The sequence below is a fragment of the Macrobrachium rosenbergii genome, chromosome 12 (genome assembly GCF_040412425.1).
Source record: "Macrobrachium rosenbergii isolate ZJJX-2024 chromosome 12, ASM4041242v1, whole genome shotgun sequence".
Taxonomy (NCBI): domain Eukaryota; kingdom Metazoa; phylum Arthropoda; class Malacostraca; order Decapoda; family Palaemonidae; genus Macrobrachium; species Macrobrachium rosenbergii.
In genome coordinates, this window is record NC_089752.1 from 71,391,220 (window position 1) to 71,411,262 (window position 20,043).

Here is a 20,043-nt window from a genome sequence, read left to right on the forward strand (position 1 = left end):
GAGTGATAGGATGTAACTTTCAGATCAATATACAGTTTGAGTTTTATTTGAGTGATAGGATGTAACTTTCAGATCAATATACAGTTTGAGTTTTATTTGAGTGATAGGATGCAACTTTCAGATCAATATACAGTTTGAGTTTTATTTGAGTGATAGAATGTAACTTTCAGATCAATATACAGTTTGAGTTTTATTTGAGTGATAGGATGTAACTTTCAGATCAATATACAGTTTGAGTTTTATTTGAGTGATAGGATGTAACTTTCAGATCAATATACAGTTTGAGTTTTATTTGAGTGATAGGATGTAACTTTCAGATCAATATACAGTTTGAGTTTTATTTGAGTGATAGGATGTAACTTTCAGATCAATATACAGCTGAGGCCGGAGAGTCATTGACTCTTGTTTGATATCCCTTTTTTTTTTTCAACTTTACCATTTTCAGATTTCACATTAATAAAAGCTTACAAATAAAAGGATTATGAGCAACGATGTTTATGCCAACTGATAACCGAATAAAAATGAATAATCGACGATACAAAACATGTTAAGAGCCATTTCAGAATCTAACCGCGTAGAGTTCCACTAAAATTGATCTGTACCTTCCCAAGAACCTCGAGGACAGAAAGACAGCCACAGGTCAGTATAACATCCATCCAACGCCGTTGCCAAAGTTAATAGGCAAAGAAATTACTTCTGGTCAAAATAAAAAAAAATAAGAGAATACTTGAAAGGGGGAAGCTAACAATCTCATCGATAAACATAAAACCATAAATGAGCAGGGATCCAACGCAGAAGCGCAGTTTTGCTCACCGAACCCAGCGATTGGCAGCCGACCCAGCGTCCGTCTACGTCACAAACGGAATCTAGACTTCATTGGCGGAGAAGAATACGTTAATGAAAGACTCAGGAAATCCCCCTCAAGGATAACAGAAAGTAATTACATGGCCGGTAGTCTGGGTAATTGATGGGACATTAGTGTGTATAAAAGAGGCACCAGGGCCGTCACCAACTGCAGTTGATATAACAGTCGTAGAGCGGCAGTTCCAAAGTACCAGCTGAACTCAAGGTATGTCGCATTTCTCCAGCATTGATCGTTTCTGTGAAGCCAGTTTATAGACCTGAATCAATCACTAGTTTCGTATGCTGATTAAAGGATGGAAAATCATCGTGATTTCGTAAGGACGTGACGAAAAGCCTGTAATGTAATTCTCATTGTTCATCAGTAACTTTTGTGAAAATTAGTATTTCCCTCTTGATTTTGTCAAGGAGACAAATCTGACGGACTCAACTGCGGAACTTACAAATACGAAATAATCGGAGGTTATATAATCCACTATGCCTGTCTGATTTGTTTGCTTAACACTCCGTCCATCCACAAGATAGCAGGAGATGTTGGTTATTAATTTCAATGATATTTGCAGTCCTGGTTGGCTAAGGCCAGGGGAAAGTTACGAGAATTTGAATTGATCAACATCCAGATAAAGATCCTGGGAGGTTTTTATTTTTGCTTACGGTGTTTTGGTGATGGTGGAGGTATGCTCTCTTTGAGTGTTTTCTAACAGGTCCTGAGCAGTGTTTGTCAACAATAAAGTACATAGTTACGGTCTTTGCTATTACGCTATCCGACTGACCAAAGCACTGGCAAGTGAGAGAAGTTAGTCCTAACCCTTTTATACTTTGCGAGTAATCACTAAAGAACACTGGACCTCTTCCACATATTCCAATTGGGTTGCCTGTTGAAGATGAAGTGTAAGTGACATTGTGGAGCAGCCACCTCCTGTAATGTGTGTGATCGAGGTATTTTATAAATATAAACATACATACGTGCATACATACATACACACACACACACACACACACACACACATATATATATATATATATATATATATATATATATATATATATATATATATATATATATATATATATATATATTTTCACTAAGTGTTCCAAGCACCTGGTTATTACACTACTAATCATAGAATTCAAAACTTACCTCAATTACAGCCAGTACCTGGACTCTCATTACAAACAAAAAATACGACTGAATACTATAACGGCAACAGTGATCGCTTAAGCTTATCAACCATGTGAAGTATCAAAATATAATAAAGTTTATCAGAATAATTGTCAGGTATCAATATATACTAAAGTTGATCAAAGGGCATCCTCTCCATTATTGAACAATTGTAACTTTTCTTCCTCGATCCGAGACACTTCAACAAAAAACTGAAGGAAATAAACTATCATTCTGCTTTATTCACAAAGTTATTCCTATCACTAGTGGTCAATAAATGAAACACTATAGTAAAACTGTAAATACAAAAGTTTATTATGAATTCAAAATTTTTTATTAATTTGAAATCAAATCACTATTATTTGGGAAACACAATTTGAATTAATTCTTGAATCAAATTATGAAACAAAATTAAATCACAACAATTGTTAAAATGTGAAACAAAATTAGGTAAGCAAAAGTTAAACCACTAAGGTATACTAAGATGTGAAAGAAAACTAAGTAAATAATTTGAAAACACAACAAGAACAAACACACAAAACTGAAAACTGTAAAATGTAATAAATTCACTAAAGTATGTTATCAAAAACCTTACTTAACTGACCAGTCTAATAAACAGATTTTCCAACAGGTGAACTGTTCCAACACCAATTAAATAAACTTAACAAAAAAAATTCAGTTCACTTTGAATTATATAAGTTTAACCACGGTTAAACTTATGAGTTACAATACCCGAAAAACTGCAGTTGAGGTCGTTACCAAAAAATACCTTATTCCTGAAAAGGCATCTATTTCACACTTACTGTACACTGTTATACTACTAAATGTTACATTTCACAATCAATTAATAGAGTGACCTGTATAAAAACAATTTATGTTACTTTAAAAATTTTACCAATTGGATCTGAGAGAGAGGGGATATTACTATTAATGTAACACGCACAGTTTCCAGTCTCCCAGTGACAATTTTTTCAGTCTCCAGTCAAAAGCAAAACTCAGTAGGTTCTAGACTTCCGGTCACATGTCCACGGAAAACGTTTCTGACTTAGTACAGGACAGTACTCATCCACAATCTATATGACGTAATTGCCACGCGCTCTCCCTCTCTCTATGAGACAAAAGGATGATGCGCAATACTATACTGCCTTCGTGACTTGACTAAGACAGAACAATACATGTTCAGAAGCACGCAAGACTATGGGATCATTCAACTCGTGACTTAACAAGAAAATGCTTGACCAAGCGCCCATCTCTTATCTCGTCCGTTGACGTGATTTATCACTCGAATCAAAACAAAAAGATCCCGAGACATCCCCAGTTACATGAGGCTGAGTGACGTAATCTTCTCCCGCTATTTAAAGATTCTAAATTACGCTGTTAATTCTTGTAAAATCCAAATAGACACTTCTAAACTAACACTAATGATATTTTAACAACTGTTATTATCGCATACATGTAATAACTTTTGTATACAGAAAAAATACGACAATTACAACAACACTGAGAAAAATACACTATCAATATACTTTATACACATAATATATATATATATATATATATATATATATATATATATAATATATATATATATATTAAGGAGCATGGCAAAGGCACTCATTAAATGATATATATTTCAACATCACTCTATAATAATTCTTTTTCTCTTCAGGCAAGCTTCTCAGGAATAAGGAAAAATTATTCTTTCCATTTACTTTTTCTAGTCGACGGACCATTTCCCCACCTATTGGCGGCATCTTCAGGACTGGATTACAAATTGACTATTACTGCATACAGACTTGAATTTTGAACATGACGTCATTGGGGTGCTGAATTTCTATTGGTAGGCGGGTCTCATTTTCTTGGTGGTGTCCAGAGATGGGAATCACACCCTTTGCAGCAGGCCGCGGCATAGGACTCGTCCTACAGAACACCAGGAATGCCCATGGTGCCACCCAGACCACCAGCAAGAAAAGGAGACCCGCCGGCCAATAGAAATTCAGCACCCCAGAGACGTCATGACTAAAATTCAAAATTCTGCATGGAGCAATAAAAACCTAGTATTTCAATTTGTAATCAATTCATGAAGACGCCGCTAAGAGGTGGGGAAACAGTTACTGTCATTCTCCAGAACTCTCTCCCTACTTCCATATCTCTAAATTTTATAACCTATTATTTAAGAGGTGTTTCCATCACTTACTTCGTAGTTAAGCGAAACTCAACTTTTTCCTTCTTTTTTCTCGGATGACAGGTGTATTAGAAATATTAACAGGAAAAAACAAAGGGAAAATAGAATTGCTATCCAGTGACGACTCCAGATCAGAAGACGTTTCACGACCGTAATTCTAATCAGACACTTTACTCTGCAGATGCGTGCATTCCTCTGTGCTCTGGTTGCAATTGTGTGTGTCGTGGTCCAGGCCCAAGACCAGGAATCGAACGACGCCAACACTCGTCATCTACCGGTCGGAAACAAGTAAGTCTCTTTCATCGTTTTTCATCGAGTATCTTTTGTTGAAGCAAGAGAAACCTCTTTTAATCTTTTTATCATAGAAAGCTGCAACCTGTCATAAAGCAAAAGTCTCTAACTATCCGCATACAAAAGAAGACTAATTTGCTCCACGCACAGGAAGCCTCCATTTATCCTATTGCTTCAGTTCTTTTATCAGTGATAATTTTTCCATTCATTCGCAGGTTTTGTTTCCTGTGTTTAGTTATATTACTTTCTGCCTCCCGTTTGTTTTTGTTTTAATAATGTTTAACTGTTTATCAAATGTCTTATTTTGGATAATTTATTTATTCATTCACCATGCAGCCTCAGTACCTAGAATACGCCTCAGTCGTTACGTTAAATATAATAATAATAACAATTTCCTTCACCAGCTACTCGCCAGGCAAGTCACTGCTGGACATCTTCGCAACCATTAACCTGAGTTCGAATCCGACTTACGGAGGATCCGGAATATCGACCAGCTGTAGATATTGGTGCGAAACGCCAGAAGGAGCCTTCTATTGCTGTGGGCAGCCAACTTCACCGAGACCGAGACCAGGTAGGGGTCAGATCTATCTTCTAGTGTTCTCCGGTAACGAGGTTTAAGAGAGGTGGTATATTTTCACTTGTCTGTCTCTGCACAACATCCCATAAAGTTGTAGACCGATTTCAGTTCCCACCATATTCAAGTCACACTACTGAAATATAACTCTTAATATAAACCTAATTATAAACATCTTTATCCGCCCTTTTTTTTTTTTTTTAGCTTACCAGACTTTACCACCACCGCGTACAGGATGCTGCCCGGCAGTGCGTCCCGTTTGCACCAAAGCGTTTGTCGGTCCTCCTGTGCCGTGTTCTTACGACTCCGAGTGCATAAACAGTTTGGACAAATGCTGCTACGACCGTTGCCTTCAGCGGCATGTATGCAAGCCGGCGGATCCTTGCTACCTCTTCAACTACTGGAGTTTGGGATAAAGAGATGAAATATCCTTTCATTTTTACTGCTCTTACTTCATGGTATTATTTGCTGTACGGAATGCTTCCTCATACAACGTGCTAGAGATGGGGCTTTCAGCCTCTTTTAAGCGAAGTATCCTCTGAGTTATTGAATAAGCGATCCCTGTAACTATTACTTGACACTATACATAAAATATTGATACATTTGGCTTAATTTAATATTTAATAATCAAATGGCTGAAACTGTAGTGACTTTAGCACGTGATTGCTCTCTCTCTCTCTCTCTCTCTCTCTCTCTCCATTCTTAATACAGTAATTTCCTGAACAATCTAGCAGCTCCCTTCTATGAGTCCGTCCCTCCCTCACCGAGAAGGATTGTAATCCTCAGTTAAATTAAACTTCCGGGAAGAAGTGCTTTACAGAAATAATAATACCATATCAAAGAATGATTTAAAATAAAGTCATGTAGTTCATATATATTTCATAAAGACTCATTCAATAAATATTTAAATATAAAGACGTGAGTTTCTGATGTAACCTTTTCCCACTGCAGTTTCGTGATGAAAGGGTACTCGACCTTGTTAGTTCCTGCGATGCCAGTCCCATCAATCTATCCATCCATACATATATATATATATATATATATATATATATATATATATATATATATATATATATATATATATACACATATCTATATATATATATATATATATATATGTATATGTATATATATATATATATATATATATATATATATATATATATATATATATATATATATATATATATATATATATATATATATATATAATGTCATAACAGAATCCCATCTAATAAAGGTTACCCACAAAGGCACGAAAGGATAGATTTCTTAGCGTTATATTTCGGAAACGACTGGCTCCCTCAACGGACAGGTAATGGTATTTATACAGCTGAAGGAATGTTTCAGAAGTCCATATTGAAAATAGCTAAGCTCTGCTGAAAATGTCTTACTAAGCGTGGGTGTTGCATTAATCTTTGAGAGGGTGATTTACCTGCAAACCTGACATAGGATTAGTCACAGCCGAGGCAAGGCATTTCGTATACCCATGTCTTTAGGAACAGGCTTCTGTTAGAAGTTAATTAAGGATTTGCTTAGGGTATTTAGGCAGGTAAACACGAAAAGGTTAGAATTTCCATGCATCTTCGTCAGTGTCTTAATACAGTCCAGGAGTGGGATTTTGATTATGTTGCCAGGGTGCCTCCTAATCATGTTTTTAGGTCGAAAATATATATATATATATATATATATATATATATATATATATATATATATATATATATATATATATATATATATATACATATATGCATATATATACAAATATATGTACATATACTGTATATATGTATATGTATAAATATAACAGTATATACATATATATATGTATATATATATATATGTATGTATGTATGTATGTATGTATATATATATATATATAATATATATATATATATATATATATATATATGTGTGTGTGTGTGTGTGTGTGTGTGTGTGTATACATAATAACATAAATATATGTACATATATATATGTATATGTATAAATATAATATATACATATATATATTATATGTATATGTATATGTATATATATATACTGTATACACACACACATATATATATATGTATATATACTGTATTTATATATTTATATATAAATATATATATGTATATACATAATAACATATAAATAATATATATATATAAATATATGTATATGTATAATATAATATATGCATATATATATTATATATATGTATGTATATAAGTGTATATATATATACTGTATATATACAAAACACACACACACACATATGTATATATATATATATATATATATATATATATATATATATATATATATATATATATATATATATATACATACATACATACATATGTAGTTATAATAGGGAAATTGTTGACTTCTAGCAAGTCGGATACGTAGAACAAACAGGATGGCGAAAAGGTGATGCATATTCAGCTTTATTTCCAGCCAACGTTTCAAAGCATGGCTTCATCATCAGGTCTAAAATACAAAAGTAACAACAATTAAAATCAATACATAAGACTCAGTAAAATTATCAATGTTAAAACACAGATATTAGAAACGAAACATAAAAGTTAAAATCAACCTAACGCCTCAAGAAAAGAAAACTGAGCGACCAAGAAGGGCACCAAAAGGACGAGGAAACATCTTAAGCATTACATGAATATGCATCACCGCCTCTTCGTCCTCCCGTTTGCTCTTTATATATATATATATATATATATATATATATATATATATATATATATATATATATATATATATATATATATATATATATATATATATATATATATATATATATATATATATATTCTAAACCAGGAAGGGGACTTACCACAAGGGATGATGCAAGCTGACTAGAATTCCTGGGTTGGTAGAACGTAGAAGAAAAGAAAATGAGCTGAGGGTTTTACTAGAAAGGGAATTTTAGATAAACTCTTAGGATAACTAGAATCACACATAACACAAATCAGAATGGGATCCTGTAGGAGCACTAAATTAAGATGAACAGATGGTAATTGGATGCAGGGGATTTCACTTCAAGGGCACCAGGAATCAAATTGCAGTGGGAATCAAATTGCAGTGGGAATCAAATTGCAGAAGGATCCACAGCGAGAAAACTCCGTCTGTAATGGAGAATGGATGCTATTCACTGATGAAATTACCGCAATTCAGGGTTCAAAGATGCACTAATGGTGCCCACGGATCCTTGGGTATAACACTGTTGAATTCACTTATAATAACAAACTCAGGAACTATATAAGAATTACGTTGGAAACACAGAAAGTGGAAGAGCAAAGGAAAAGGAACTACATGACTGGCAAAACTCGAATTTCTGGCACTGTACCTTGTGTCAGAGATCGGTGCATCAAGGGAATTGGCACTGGAAATATACTGGACTGGAAGTCAGCCACGTGGCGTGGGAAATGTCTGTTAAGGAGCAGGGCTCAAAGGGTAATAGGTGTTAGGGCGGTGCCCAGTGTGTCTCTGATGAGAGGCGTCATGTGTTGGTCCTCTTATCCCTTCACCCGGATTAATTCCCATTCTTGCAGTAGTCATCTGTTTTCTATCATGATGCCTTGATATCATGTTTTGCTTTGTTGACCGCATGCTAAAATTGTTGGGCCACATGGTTGATCTTGTGTCACATGGTCGCCCAACTTTCTCTTTTGGTGTGTGTGCCAGCTGTCCCAGATTAGTGCCTCCTGTGGCGCTGACTCAGGAATTCCCTTAAGTAGTGCCTGGGACAATCATATGATCGAGGCTTGTCTCTAAGGGCAGCGAAGTGACCTGGAAAGGAGTTTTAATGCAGTCACATGGTCTAGGTCTAGGAAGGGAATGAAAAGACCGCCAAAGGAAAGAATAACAAGAGCTTTGTAAGAGAAGCGAATTCTCTACAACTGACTTAATATCAACAGCAATATGAAATGATTTTACTTTAACGTCTTTTGAAAATGACGTTCTTGAAAGGAGAGTTGGCTTGGAAAGAGGTATCCCTTGTTGCAACTCCCCCAACAAGTTGACATATCGCACCTTAAATTGGGTGAGAATGCCTACAAGCAAGACAACTTTACTTTACTTTAACAATGTGTTCTCTGTTATTTCCCTGTCTTGTTATAATTTGCTTAAAATTAGTATTTCTACAGTAAAATATAACTGCAAGTCATTTCACTTCAGTGTTAGTAATTAGGTTATCACAGAATAGAATTGCTGCTGGGATTAAATGACTTGAGACATGTTTGTTATTAAACTAAAGCAGTGTAGTTAGCAAAATATTTCATGTATTTCGTGAATGTATATCTCATGACTTAATGTAACAACATAAGAGTAAGGTTACCAGGTTATTACTAGAGTAACATCTAGATTTAATCATGCACTTAAATATATGGTTAACTTTGTTGTGCAAAGCCATGTGGTTAGTTTGCCATGATGAGGCGGTATAAATGAGGTACGCTTGGGCTTATGTTAGGTGATGCCATGGTACCCGGGTATGATGGGGTACATCGTCAGACGTGGCACTAAAGTTGCAAGAGCCTAGTGACTCTAATTTAAGTACAAGTTAGAGTGCCATACATGTAGCTGTATGCTTTGAGAGTCAGAGACTCATGGAAGCCATTCAGTCTGATGGTTGGCACTTGTGATAATAATAATACAAGGTAATAAGTAATGAGAAATGACAGAATCAAAGAAGGAAGTGTCTTACACTTTTTAGGGGAGTTGTTCCAAGTGGAAATAACGTGACTCTTCACTCTGGAGAGAGTGCCACGTTACTCGTTGGGGGGGAGGGTAACAGGGAGCCATCGATAGGGGTATTAGCTCTGATGCCTAGAAAGTGTTGACCTTACTAATTTCTAGATCCTCTAGGATTAGTTTCACTTATTAACAGAGTTCCATGGAAAGGGCTGATTGAGACACTTGTGTTATCGTCGGTAGATTTTTATTTAGACTGAAAAGAAGCGGGAACAGCGAACACACGGTTTGTTTACATGCAGGTGGCGCCATGACTGGCCAAAGAGAAAACTAAATGCAAAAGACAAATCGACATAAGCGACGATTGCAATGCCACTAACACAACACGAACAATATAAATCATAATATGCTAACACTTCCCCTTGATTTTATTGCAATGCAGTGAACCTTACAAGAACTGACACTTCAAAAAAATTGGATAGCCAACGACACAAAACCAGCAAAAATGCAATGATTAGCACATGAGCCAAAAACAAAATAATTGCAGATAAAGAATAACACAGCGGCAAAAAAAATTGAGTAATATGAACAAGCAGCAAGTAACATAAGAACTGAATAGACACTGTTGCTGCAAAGAATACAAAAGGATAAACGTGACTACATCTGTCACGATCACATTTTAAAAAAGGATTACTATGCTGCAAAAAAAATTTATCAGAAGGACAAATTAAAACTTTGGCATGGCTCTGACTGTCATTAAGGAATGATAAGTCCAATTCTTGCACTCCTGTGTCTTCCTCCCAGTCAAACCCTTCGTTAGAAGGTCAGCTAGATTGTCATGAGATGCCACATATTGCAACTTTACCAACCCCTTCTTCACCACATCCTTTATGAAGTGATACTTCACATCCACGCCCTTGGAATTATCGTTGACAATGTCCTTCTCTGCAAGTTTGATTGCTGCTGTATTATCAGCAAGGATGCATGGCACCATGCAAAGATCACTTGCGTCGATCTCCCTTAAAATACCACATAGCCATAGTGCTTCTTGCATAGCGATAGCCATAGCAATGTACTCCGCCTGTTGTGTGGATGTGGCAACCACAGTTTGCTTCTTGCACCTCCACTCCACAGGTCCTCCTGCAACACACACCACCAGTCCACTGAACGATTTTCTGTCCACCTTGTTGTTGGCAAAGTCAGCATCAGAAAAAATCAATGCCTCCTTCCCACTCTTCCTGAATACTATGCAGTAGTCACGGGTGTGTTTTAGGTACTTTATCAGATATTTCACTGCAGCCATCTGCTTTCTCTTTGGGTTGGCCGAGAATTGACTGAGATAACTGACAGCGAAACTCAAGTCAGGTCTTGTCCCGTTTGCAACGTACAGCAACATTCCTATGGCTCTTCTATATTCATGACTATCGGCATCTGCGTCTGGTTCATCGTTGATAGAGAATACATTTGCACTCAGAGGACTGTGTTTTCCTCTGCATTCAGATAACCCCGTGCTGCTCCAATATCTGATCTATATAAGCACACTGGTCGATGCTTATGGTATGCTCGTCCTTTCGCATAATATCCTCAGTGATAAGAAATCAGATATTTCACCCAGCTCTCGTATTTCAACTTGTTGGCTCAACTCTTTCTTAAACCAATCAATATCTTCTTTCTTTCCCCACACAGCAATGTCATCCACATATAGTCCAACATACAATTTCCTTTCTTGATGATAGAATAGGCAAGGGTCACCAACTGAGGGGTTGAACTTCATGTCTATAAAGATTTTCTTGATCTTATGGTACCATTCTTGTCCTGATTGTTTCAATCCGTAAAGGCACTTCCTCAGCTTGCACACCATCCTACTCATGTCAACATCAAAACCCTCGGGTTGCTCCAAGTATACTTCTTCCTTGATATCACTATTGATGTAGGCAGATATTACGTCGACATGCTCACACATCAGTTCCTTCTCCACTCCCACAGCAAGCATCAACCGGATGGTTTTTCTTTTGATTACAGGCGAGTAGGTTTCCATGTAGTCAAAGTCATATCTCTGGGCAAATCCCTGTGCAACCAACCTGGCTTTGTACTTTGTAGGTCTGCCACTAGCATCAGTTTTCAGTTTGAACTTCCATGTTGACCCAATGACTCTGGTTGGTGGCCTTGGTACAATCTCCCATGTATTCATCTCAGTCAGTTTCTTAATCTCTTCTCCCATAGCATATTTCCATCTTTCTGCTTGGGGACTAGCTAGGGCCTCTTTGGCACTCTTTGGTTCAGTGATAGTGGTCTCTTCATCTGGCTTGACCACTAAACACTCAGGGTCGTCTTGACATTCTTGGCACTGACATTTCTTTGGTTTAGGCACTCTCGCGGACCGCCGCAGGACTGGGACTTCTTCTTGGACTTCAGCTTCTTCATCTTCAGGCAGTACTGGAATTTCTTCAAAGGCAGGAATCTGTTCATTTTTTACGTCTCCACGTCCGTCATCTTCACTGCCTTCCTTGTCCAGACCGTCTCCCTTCTGCTCCTGTTTTTCCTCTGTTTCCTCCTCGGAGTCTGACTCACTCGAGAGTTGTAGATTGTCCATCTTCTGCTTCCCCTGATCACTGGAATCTTCTTTCTTCTTCCATGGGAAAACCTCTTCATGGAATACAACGTCCCTTCTGATTATTACCCTTCCTGTTTCTGTGTTCCAAAGCCTGTATCCATCCTTTGTATCCTCCTGATAACCGAGCATGACACACTCAACAGTCTTGCCATCAAGCTTGCTTCTGACTTCTCTCATGGCCTGAGCTCTGCATCCGAAGGGTCTCATGCGTTCATAATCACTGCTTGTGAGTTCCTTTCCTGTTGCCAGTTCCAGAGGTATCTTATAATCGATGGCACTGCTCGGTGCCCTGTTCCGGTTGTAGGCAGCAGTTGACATAGCTTCAGCCCACAGTCTCTTGTCAGCTCCAGCTTCAGATAACATGGTCCTCACCATTTCCATAAGTACCCGATTTTGTCGTTCCGCTCTCCCATTCTGCTGTTTACAGTAAGGCACACTCCTTTCATGCACTATTCCGTTTGCAGCCAGATAGTTGTCCAACTGCTCTTTGCCAGAGTATTCTCCTCCGAAGTCAGATCTAATTTTCTTTAGGGTGTGGTCCGTGAGATTCTCCATCCTGGTCTTGTACTGAATGAGTCTAGACAATGCTTCATCCTTAGACTTCATTGGCATTACAGTCAGATACCTGGAGTAATCATCCGTGAACACAATAGCATAAATGGACCCACCAAATGAAGGGGTATTAAAAGGTCCCATAACATCGGTGTGCACTAACACCAAAGGTTTAGATGCTCTTGATGTACTTGCAGGAAAAGGCAGCCTTGTCATCTTCCCCTCAATGCATGCTTCACATTTTCCACATTCTTCTTTCCTTAAGTTAGCCAGAACTGGAATTTTCTTCAAAGCGTCATAGTTGAGATGACCCATTCTTTGATGCCAGGTCTGCATCGATACCTGAGCAGGCAATGCCACAGTAGCTCCTAATTATCTTTACTAGGCCAATCCAGATTCATAATGTACATCTTCCCCTCTTTCCTAGCAACGAAAAGTTCAATGCCACCCTTAGATGCCTTTGCTAGGTCGCCCACGAATAATACAGAAGCACCCTTGGCAGTGATCTGTTGTACAGACACCAGACTGCAGTATAGGTTAGGGACATACATCACTTCCTGAAGCACAATCTTGCATTTGGCTTGAATCACGATTACCCCAATCCCTTCCACTGAAAGTCTATGTCCATCACCTATTTTCACAGATCCCTTGCGTTGCAGGTCGATGTTCTTGAACTTCTTAATGTCACAGCACATATGATCTGATGCACCTGAGTCCAGAAACCACTTTCCCACCGATGATTTTGACATGTAGGCATGTGCATCCACTTCGGCACATAGAAGCACTGCTTCTATTTCTTCAAATTCAGCTACAGAGGCCTTGGCATCCCCTTTCTTCGTGCGTTCCTCCTTGAACTTCTTCCAGATTGGGCATTCCCCTCGCCTTGTGTCCAGGCTCCTTACTGGTGTAACACTTCATTTACTGTCACCAGAGGTGTCCTGCTTCTGAGGCTGCTGATTCTGCTTCTGCTTAGAATGCTGTTTAGCCATTGCTTTCAATGCCACAGGTTCTTCTTTTTTGATGTCACTCTGTTGTGCAATGATAGTCGCCTTTCTTCCATCACAAGTTTGCTCTTCACATTTCTTGATGTGAGCTTATCCAGATCACCCTCGAAGGATCTTACAAAAGCATCATACTCCTTGGTGGTAGCCCAAGTAGCAAGAAAGCAGCAAAGCAAGTGTCACTTATTGGAATGCCGCCCATTCTCACCTTCTGAATCAACTCATGCATCTTGGAAATGTAATCTGCCATTGGCATTGATGGCACTTTATCCAACCTAGCCATTTCCTTGAAAAACAACATGGTGTGAATAATCCCAAATTCACCATACATTTCCTTGAGTGTGTCCCACACTTTCTTTGCAAATTTAAACTCACCAACATCGTAGAGAGTGGAGCTGTGCAGCGCCTCGATAATGACTCCCCGAGCTCGGCGATTGACTCTGGCTTGTTCTTGGTTGAGCTCTGCCAAGGCCTCTTCTTCATTCTCATTATCGTGAATGTGATACCCAAACCCAGGGTCAATGGCATTCCAACAGTTCTTGTCAATCAGTCTTGCTTCGATCCTCTTCGACCACGGGTAATAGTTAGCCCCGTCACACTGTAGAAGAATCTTCTTGGAGGTCTCTTCCCTTTCTTCATAATCGGCCATCTTCTTACTTGATGGAACAGTCTCCAAGGGAAGCTGAATGCTAGCACTTTCTTATATCTAGACGATATCACACTTTTCAATCAATCCCAATGTGTTCTGGGCCCATAACCTGTTGACCTTACTAATTTCTAGATCCTCTAGGATTAGTTTCACTTATTAACAGAGTTCCATGGAAGGGGCTGATTGAGACACTTGTGTTATCGTCGGTAGATTTTTATTTAGACTGAAAAGAAGCGGGAACAGCGAACACACGGTTTGTTTACATGCAGGTGGCGCCATGACTGGCCAAAGAGAAAACTAAATGCAAAAGACAAATCGACATAAGCGACGATTGCAATGCCACTAACACAACACGAACAATATAAATCATAATATGCTAACAGAAAGGACATTAGCGATTTTGTTGTCTGTACCCTTGATAAGTTCGATTCTCCAATTGCAATCTTGGAGATCGATACACTAATGCATTAAAAATTTATTTTGGCTCCTGAAAGTCATGAGATACTTGAGGGGATTATGATCAGTTAAGATTGTTAAGGGGAATTTATGATCAGCATGACAGGACTCGAACTGTTTCATGGCCAGAATCATACCCAGAAGTTCTTTTTCAATGGTACTGTGCCGGGTTTGAGCCAAGTTGAGCTTCTTCTAATAGGCTACTGGGTGCCTAACCTCATCCTTTTCTTGGAACATGACTGCCCCAATGCCTATGTCACTGGCATCAACTGCCATGTTAGAAGGGCCGGTTGTAGTCGGGGGTATGGAGAACTGGCTAGCAGATGAGTACTGCCTTGAGATGGTCATATGCCCTCTCACACTCAGGTGTGCAGCGGAAGGGCTGTTTGCCACGAAAGAGGTTACTTATATGGGCGGCTGCATCAGTGAAGTTGGGAATGAAACAGCAGAAGTACTTGACTATCCCAACGAAACACTGAGCTTCCCTCTTGGTCCTCAGGTATGGCATATCCCGAATGGCATGGAAGTTGGCATCTTTAAGCATCAGTTCACCGTTTCCTACTTGGTGACCAAGATATGTGGTCTTGGCCACCCCAAAGTGGCACTTCTTGAGGTTTATAACCAGGTTGGCTTTTTGTAAGGCAACGAGGATTTGGTCAAGGATCTGTAGGTGATCCTCCCACAAGTGGGCATAGGTAACTATGTCGTCTAGAATACAACACAGTTTTTTATACCTGCCAGGATTTTGTTCATTAGCCTCTGGAAACAGCTAGGTGCATTCTTTAACCCAAAGGGAATCACCTTACCTCTGGTAGAGGTTGGTGGATATGGTGAAAGCAGTCAGAGGGTGCAACTCCTCGGACAGGGGCACCTGCCAGTACCCCTTTTATAGATCGATTTTTCTCAAATAAAGGGCACTGCCAAGGCTGTCTAAGCAGGCCTCAATTTGCGGAAGGGGGTACAGTTCTGGTTTGGTTACTTCACTCAACTTCCGAAAGTCGATACATAACCTATCTCCCCCTTCTTCCTTAGGAACCAAGACTACTGGAGAGGACCACTCACTGCAGCTGTCCTCAATAAGGCCAAGTCGAGTTGGAGTTATACTTGCTTCTCGAGCCTCTTTTCTTTCTGCAGATTAACTTGGTAGTAGCCTTGGGTGATAGGAGTGACACCTTCCCACAGGTGTACCGTATCTTCCAGGATGTCGGTGCATCCAAGGAGGTCCTGGGTGACCTGTGGCCGTGCACTTAACAGTCGTTGTATGTCCTGATGCTGGTGACTCTCAAGTCCCAGGCTAATGGGCTCGAGGTTGAGTAGGACTTCAAAATTTGTCGAGGGGCGGCATTGTGGTGATGGTACCCACGAGGGCATTGGAAGCAGGAAGGACTTTTCCTGCTTCCTTTTTCTCTCAGGTTAAGTTGGGTTTTAGCTTGCCTCTGCCAGCAGTCTACGAGGTAGCTCAAGGTTCCTTGTTTCCCGAGGGTCTTGTGGAGGCCCGTGAACTGAGTTTCGAGGAGGTGAGTGGCTCCTGTCTAGAGCACCAGGACCTGGTCTCCGATGTTAAAGGATCTATTTCTGGGTTTCTTGTCAAGCTTGAGTTTTACCCTCTCTTGAGTGGCTGCCTACGTGGCTTGAGCTACTGCCCATGCAGCCCAAAGGTTCCACTGGATGATGGGCAGGTCCTTCACCAAGTCTGCCTTTGTCGGTTCAGCCCAGGCCTCGTACAGTGTGTTGAGGGGGGCTCAGGTGGAGTGAGCATAGAGAAGTTCAAAGGGGCTGTACCCTAAGTCTTGCAGGGCGCCTGGCAGATAGCGAAGAGGGTGTAGGGGAGGTTCTTCTCCCAGGTTGCTCCTCCTTCATGTTCTACTTTGGCTAGAGTAGAGCTGAGGGTTTGGTGGAATCTCTCCACTATTCCTTGACTTTCAGGATGGTAAGGAGTGGAGTGGATATGTTTTATGCCACGGCTGGCCATGCTGTCGCGGAATTCTTTAGACATGAAATGTTGCCATTGATCACTTTAGATTGTGGCGGGAACCGGAAACGAAAGAAAAGTGTATGAGTGTCTTTATGGCATTCTTGGAGCTCTCACCCCTGACAGAGATGGCTTCTGGATACTTTGTAAATCAGTATATGATAATAAGGTAGTGGTTGTGTCCTGTCTTGCTCTTAGTACATCCCTGGGGCATAAAATAATCGATGACGACGTCCTGGAAGGGGACACCGACAGAGGGAATGTTCTTGAGAAGAGCCTTGGGGACGACTTCGTTAGGGTTTCCCATGATTTGACAGGTGGGGCACAAGGCTACGAAGGCCTTGACAGCCTTTCATAGTCCTGGCCAGCAAAATCTTTCTTCGATGGCCCGGATAGTCTGGGTGACACCAAAGTGCCCTCTGATGCTGTCATGCACCAACCGGAGGAGGTCTTGCTGTAGGGTCAAGAGGACTACTACCAGCCAGTGGATGACCTGAGCAGGCTCTTGCTGTCCCTAGGATACTTGGTAGAGTACCTTATCCTGCAGGAGGAAGTCATCCTTTACAAGGTCCCTCGTCAGTGATAGCTTCCGAGCGGAGGCGCCGGAGGGTGGCGTCCTCCATCTGGGCACAGATAAGTTGTTCCCTGCTTTAGGAAGGAAGGGAGGCGACCGCCCCCATGATGAGGAGGGCAGCCACAGGTGCGGAGTCAGATTGGTCGAGTGGGGTGTCAGGCTGTACCTGCAGCCGAGGCACTTCTGATAAGGAGAGATCAGCTGTAGGTGCCTCCTCTTCGGGTTCATCACGGGTTGTGGCTATCATGCAGCACAGAAGGATCAAGGTGTCCCTCCACTAGACGAGATCTTGGCCCAGGAGGAGGGGACGTCCGGTCGAGAGGGACTGGACGACTCCGAAGAGGTGTTCTCTTTCTCTGGATTAATCACCTGTGGTAACCTGTAGACGAACTGTAGGGAGGTCCTTGGCATCACTGTTTACCCAGCAGATGGTCATCCACTTATCTTCGCGGATGGTGGCACTGGGAGGCACTTGCTCCCGAATGATGAGGCTGACCTATGACCCGGTGTCAAGGATATTTGACAGCATTCGAGGTGGAGTGGAGCCATCAAAGGGCGCTATGGCCAAGGCATTGAGGCCTATCCACTCAGCAGGCTGTCAGGAACTGACAGTGGTGTGGATTGCTTTGGGTGCAGCATATTTTGGACAGTGCCTATATTTTGCAGACATGTGTCCTTTCTGGCTGCAGGCCTTGCAAAATTCCTTGCTAAAGTCCTTTCATGGCACTGCCCCCATGGAGGGAGCAGGCTGGTTGTTGTTTACCCAAGAGCCAGACAAGGCTCGGTTGCATGTGTTCCCACTGTGGGAACTAGTGGGGGCCTTCGGCAGAGCCTTGGCCTTCAGACGGCACTGTTCTGCGAGGTGCCCGACCTTCCTACAATGGCTACACACAGGTTTCCTTTGAGGATGCCCATTTTTATCTGACTTAGTCCAGAGGTGTGAGAAGGGGTCTTATCTTACGTCCCAAGAAGCTGATGTGAGGATGGAATATGTCCCATTCATCCGCCAAGTGGCAGCACTCGGTGAATGTCTTGGGGCTTTGTCGCAGAGGTGAGTGGCAACAGCACAGGGGGCATAGCAGAAGAAGTCCTCAAGCTGTATGCGCTCGAACTGGGCGCCGAAGATGGAGATGCCTAGGGCTTCTACCCAGCACTTGAGAGTGTGGGTCTTGTGGTACACCCATTCGGCCTAGTTTTGATCTGCTTCCTTGAGCTGGCCTCGCCAATACCATCTCCAGCACTCGAGGGTGATTTCATATGCCTTAGTGATGGCCTTTCAGACCTCCCAAGTTTTTCTTGGTCGTCCGAGGAAAGGGATCAGAAGGCAACTGTGCCCTTTCCGCCCATGTGCTTCCCCAGAATCAGGGAAACTTCTGCAGGAGTGGGCATGTAAGTGAAGAAGACCTTTCCTGTGCAGTCAAGTCAGGCCTTGGGCTCGGAATCAGTCCATTTTGGGATTATGGACCTGACACTGTTGAGAATGGACTGAGGAGAGGTCGGTGCGGGGTTTGCAGCCCTCTGTTGAGTGAGGGCGAGCTCATGGGGCCTTTGTTTCTCCCTCTCTCTTTCTTTCTCCTTTTCCCATCTTTCTGTCTCCTCTCTCACATCTCTTTCCTTCTTTTCCTTCTCCTTCTCCTGTCTTTCTTTCTCCTCCCTTTCTTCTCTTTCCTTCTTTTCCTTCTCCTTTTCCTTTTCCTGTTCAGCAGCATCTACCCGTTCATTGACCCAGGTGTTCAGTATCTCTCCCTTGAGGATCAGATCTTTCCCAAGTGCATGAAAGTCTTGTAATCATTGGTATAAGCAGACATGTTGCTACGGCAGGTTATGAGCCTAAGCTCCAAGGCTAGGTGAAGGATACTCTGGTGGCACTCAATGCCAAGGGCACATTGCTAATGGTGGTCTGGCGCTGCTTTGGCAGTGAGTGATTTGGCAATGGAGTGGGGCCAGTAGGTGTTGCTACTGGTAAATGGGAGTACCCCTTTTTGTTAGGTGGCACTGGCACCGATTGTAGACTTATTCCGAAGAACAAGGGAATGGCACTAGGTAGTACGGGCTCGTCCCAGGGGTGGGGATTGAGGGCAAGATTTTATGGTTGGTTCCGTAGGATGGATCATGGCACTCTTGGTGGAGTCTTGCTCCAGTGAGTCGAGTGAGATAATTTTAAGGTCTCGTTAAGAGCACTGCTTCTGGTGTGTTCAAGACAACTTTTGAGGGCACTTTATAGGGTGTGGCTCACTCCAGGGAGTCGAGCTTGAGGTTACGGGTTTGTTTGAGAGAACAGTTTGGGCACTTTGGAGTGCGTGGCTCGTTCCTGGGAACCAAGCGCGAGGTTAAGGCTTCTCTTTGAATGAATGTTTTGTGGCACTTTGTAGGGCATGGCTCATTCCTGGGAATAATGGTGAGGTTAGGTTTTGTTCAAGAGAACATTTGGGCACTTTGTAGTACATGGCTTATTCCTGGGAA

General features: G+C 41.1%; 2 protein-coding genes across 2 annotated transcripts; one reads left to right on the forward strand and one right to left on the reverse strand.

Moving 5' to 3' along the window:
- Nucleotides 1–376: 376 nt before the first annotated feature.
- Nucleotides 377–5,982, forward strand: LOC136844257 (uncharacterized). The gene is made up of 4 exons (XM_067113245.1): nucleotides 377–1,069; nucleotides 4,390–4,496; nucleotides 4,904–5,070; nucleotides 5,278–5,982. Exons 2-4 carry the CDS (start codon nucleotides 4,390–4,392, stop codon nucleotides 5,487–5,489), a joined length of 486 nt encoding a protein of 161 aa, XP_066969346.1. The 5' UTR covers nucleotides 377–1,069; the 3' UTR covers nucleotides 5,490–5,982.
- A 4,507-nt stretch (nucleotides 5,983–10,489) lies between these two features.
- Nucleotides 10,490–11,158, reverse strand: LOC136844066 (uncharacterized). The gene has a single exon (XM_067113080.1). The coding sequence runs from the start codon at nucleotides 11,156–11,158 to the stop codon at nucleotides 10,490–10,492; it is 669 nt and encodes a 222-aa protein (XP_066969181.1).
- Nucleotides 11,159–20,043: the final 8,885 nt, after the last annotated feature.

What these genes read in the sequence shown, in the direction of transcription:
- LOC136844257 (XM_067113245.1), top strand. Translation starts at nt 4,390, where the DNA reads ATGCGTGCATTCCTCTGTGCTCTGGTTGCAATTGTGTGTGTCGTGGTC. An exon ending in CATCTACCGGTCGGAAACAA is followed by an intron (nt 4,497 to 4,903) that starts GTAAGTCTCTTT and finishes TTCCTTCACCAG; the next exon opens with CTACTCGCCAGGCAAGTCAC. An exon ending in TTCACCGAGACCGAGACCAG is followed by an intron (nt 5,071 to 5,277) that starts GTAGGGGTCAGA and finishes TTTTTTTTTTAG; the next exon opens with CTTACCAGACTTTACCACCA.
- LOC136844066 (XM_067113080.1), bottom strand. Translation starts at nt 11,158, where the DNA reads ATGTTGCTGTACGTTGCAAACGGGACAAGACCTGACTTGAGTTTCGCT.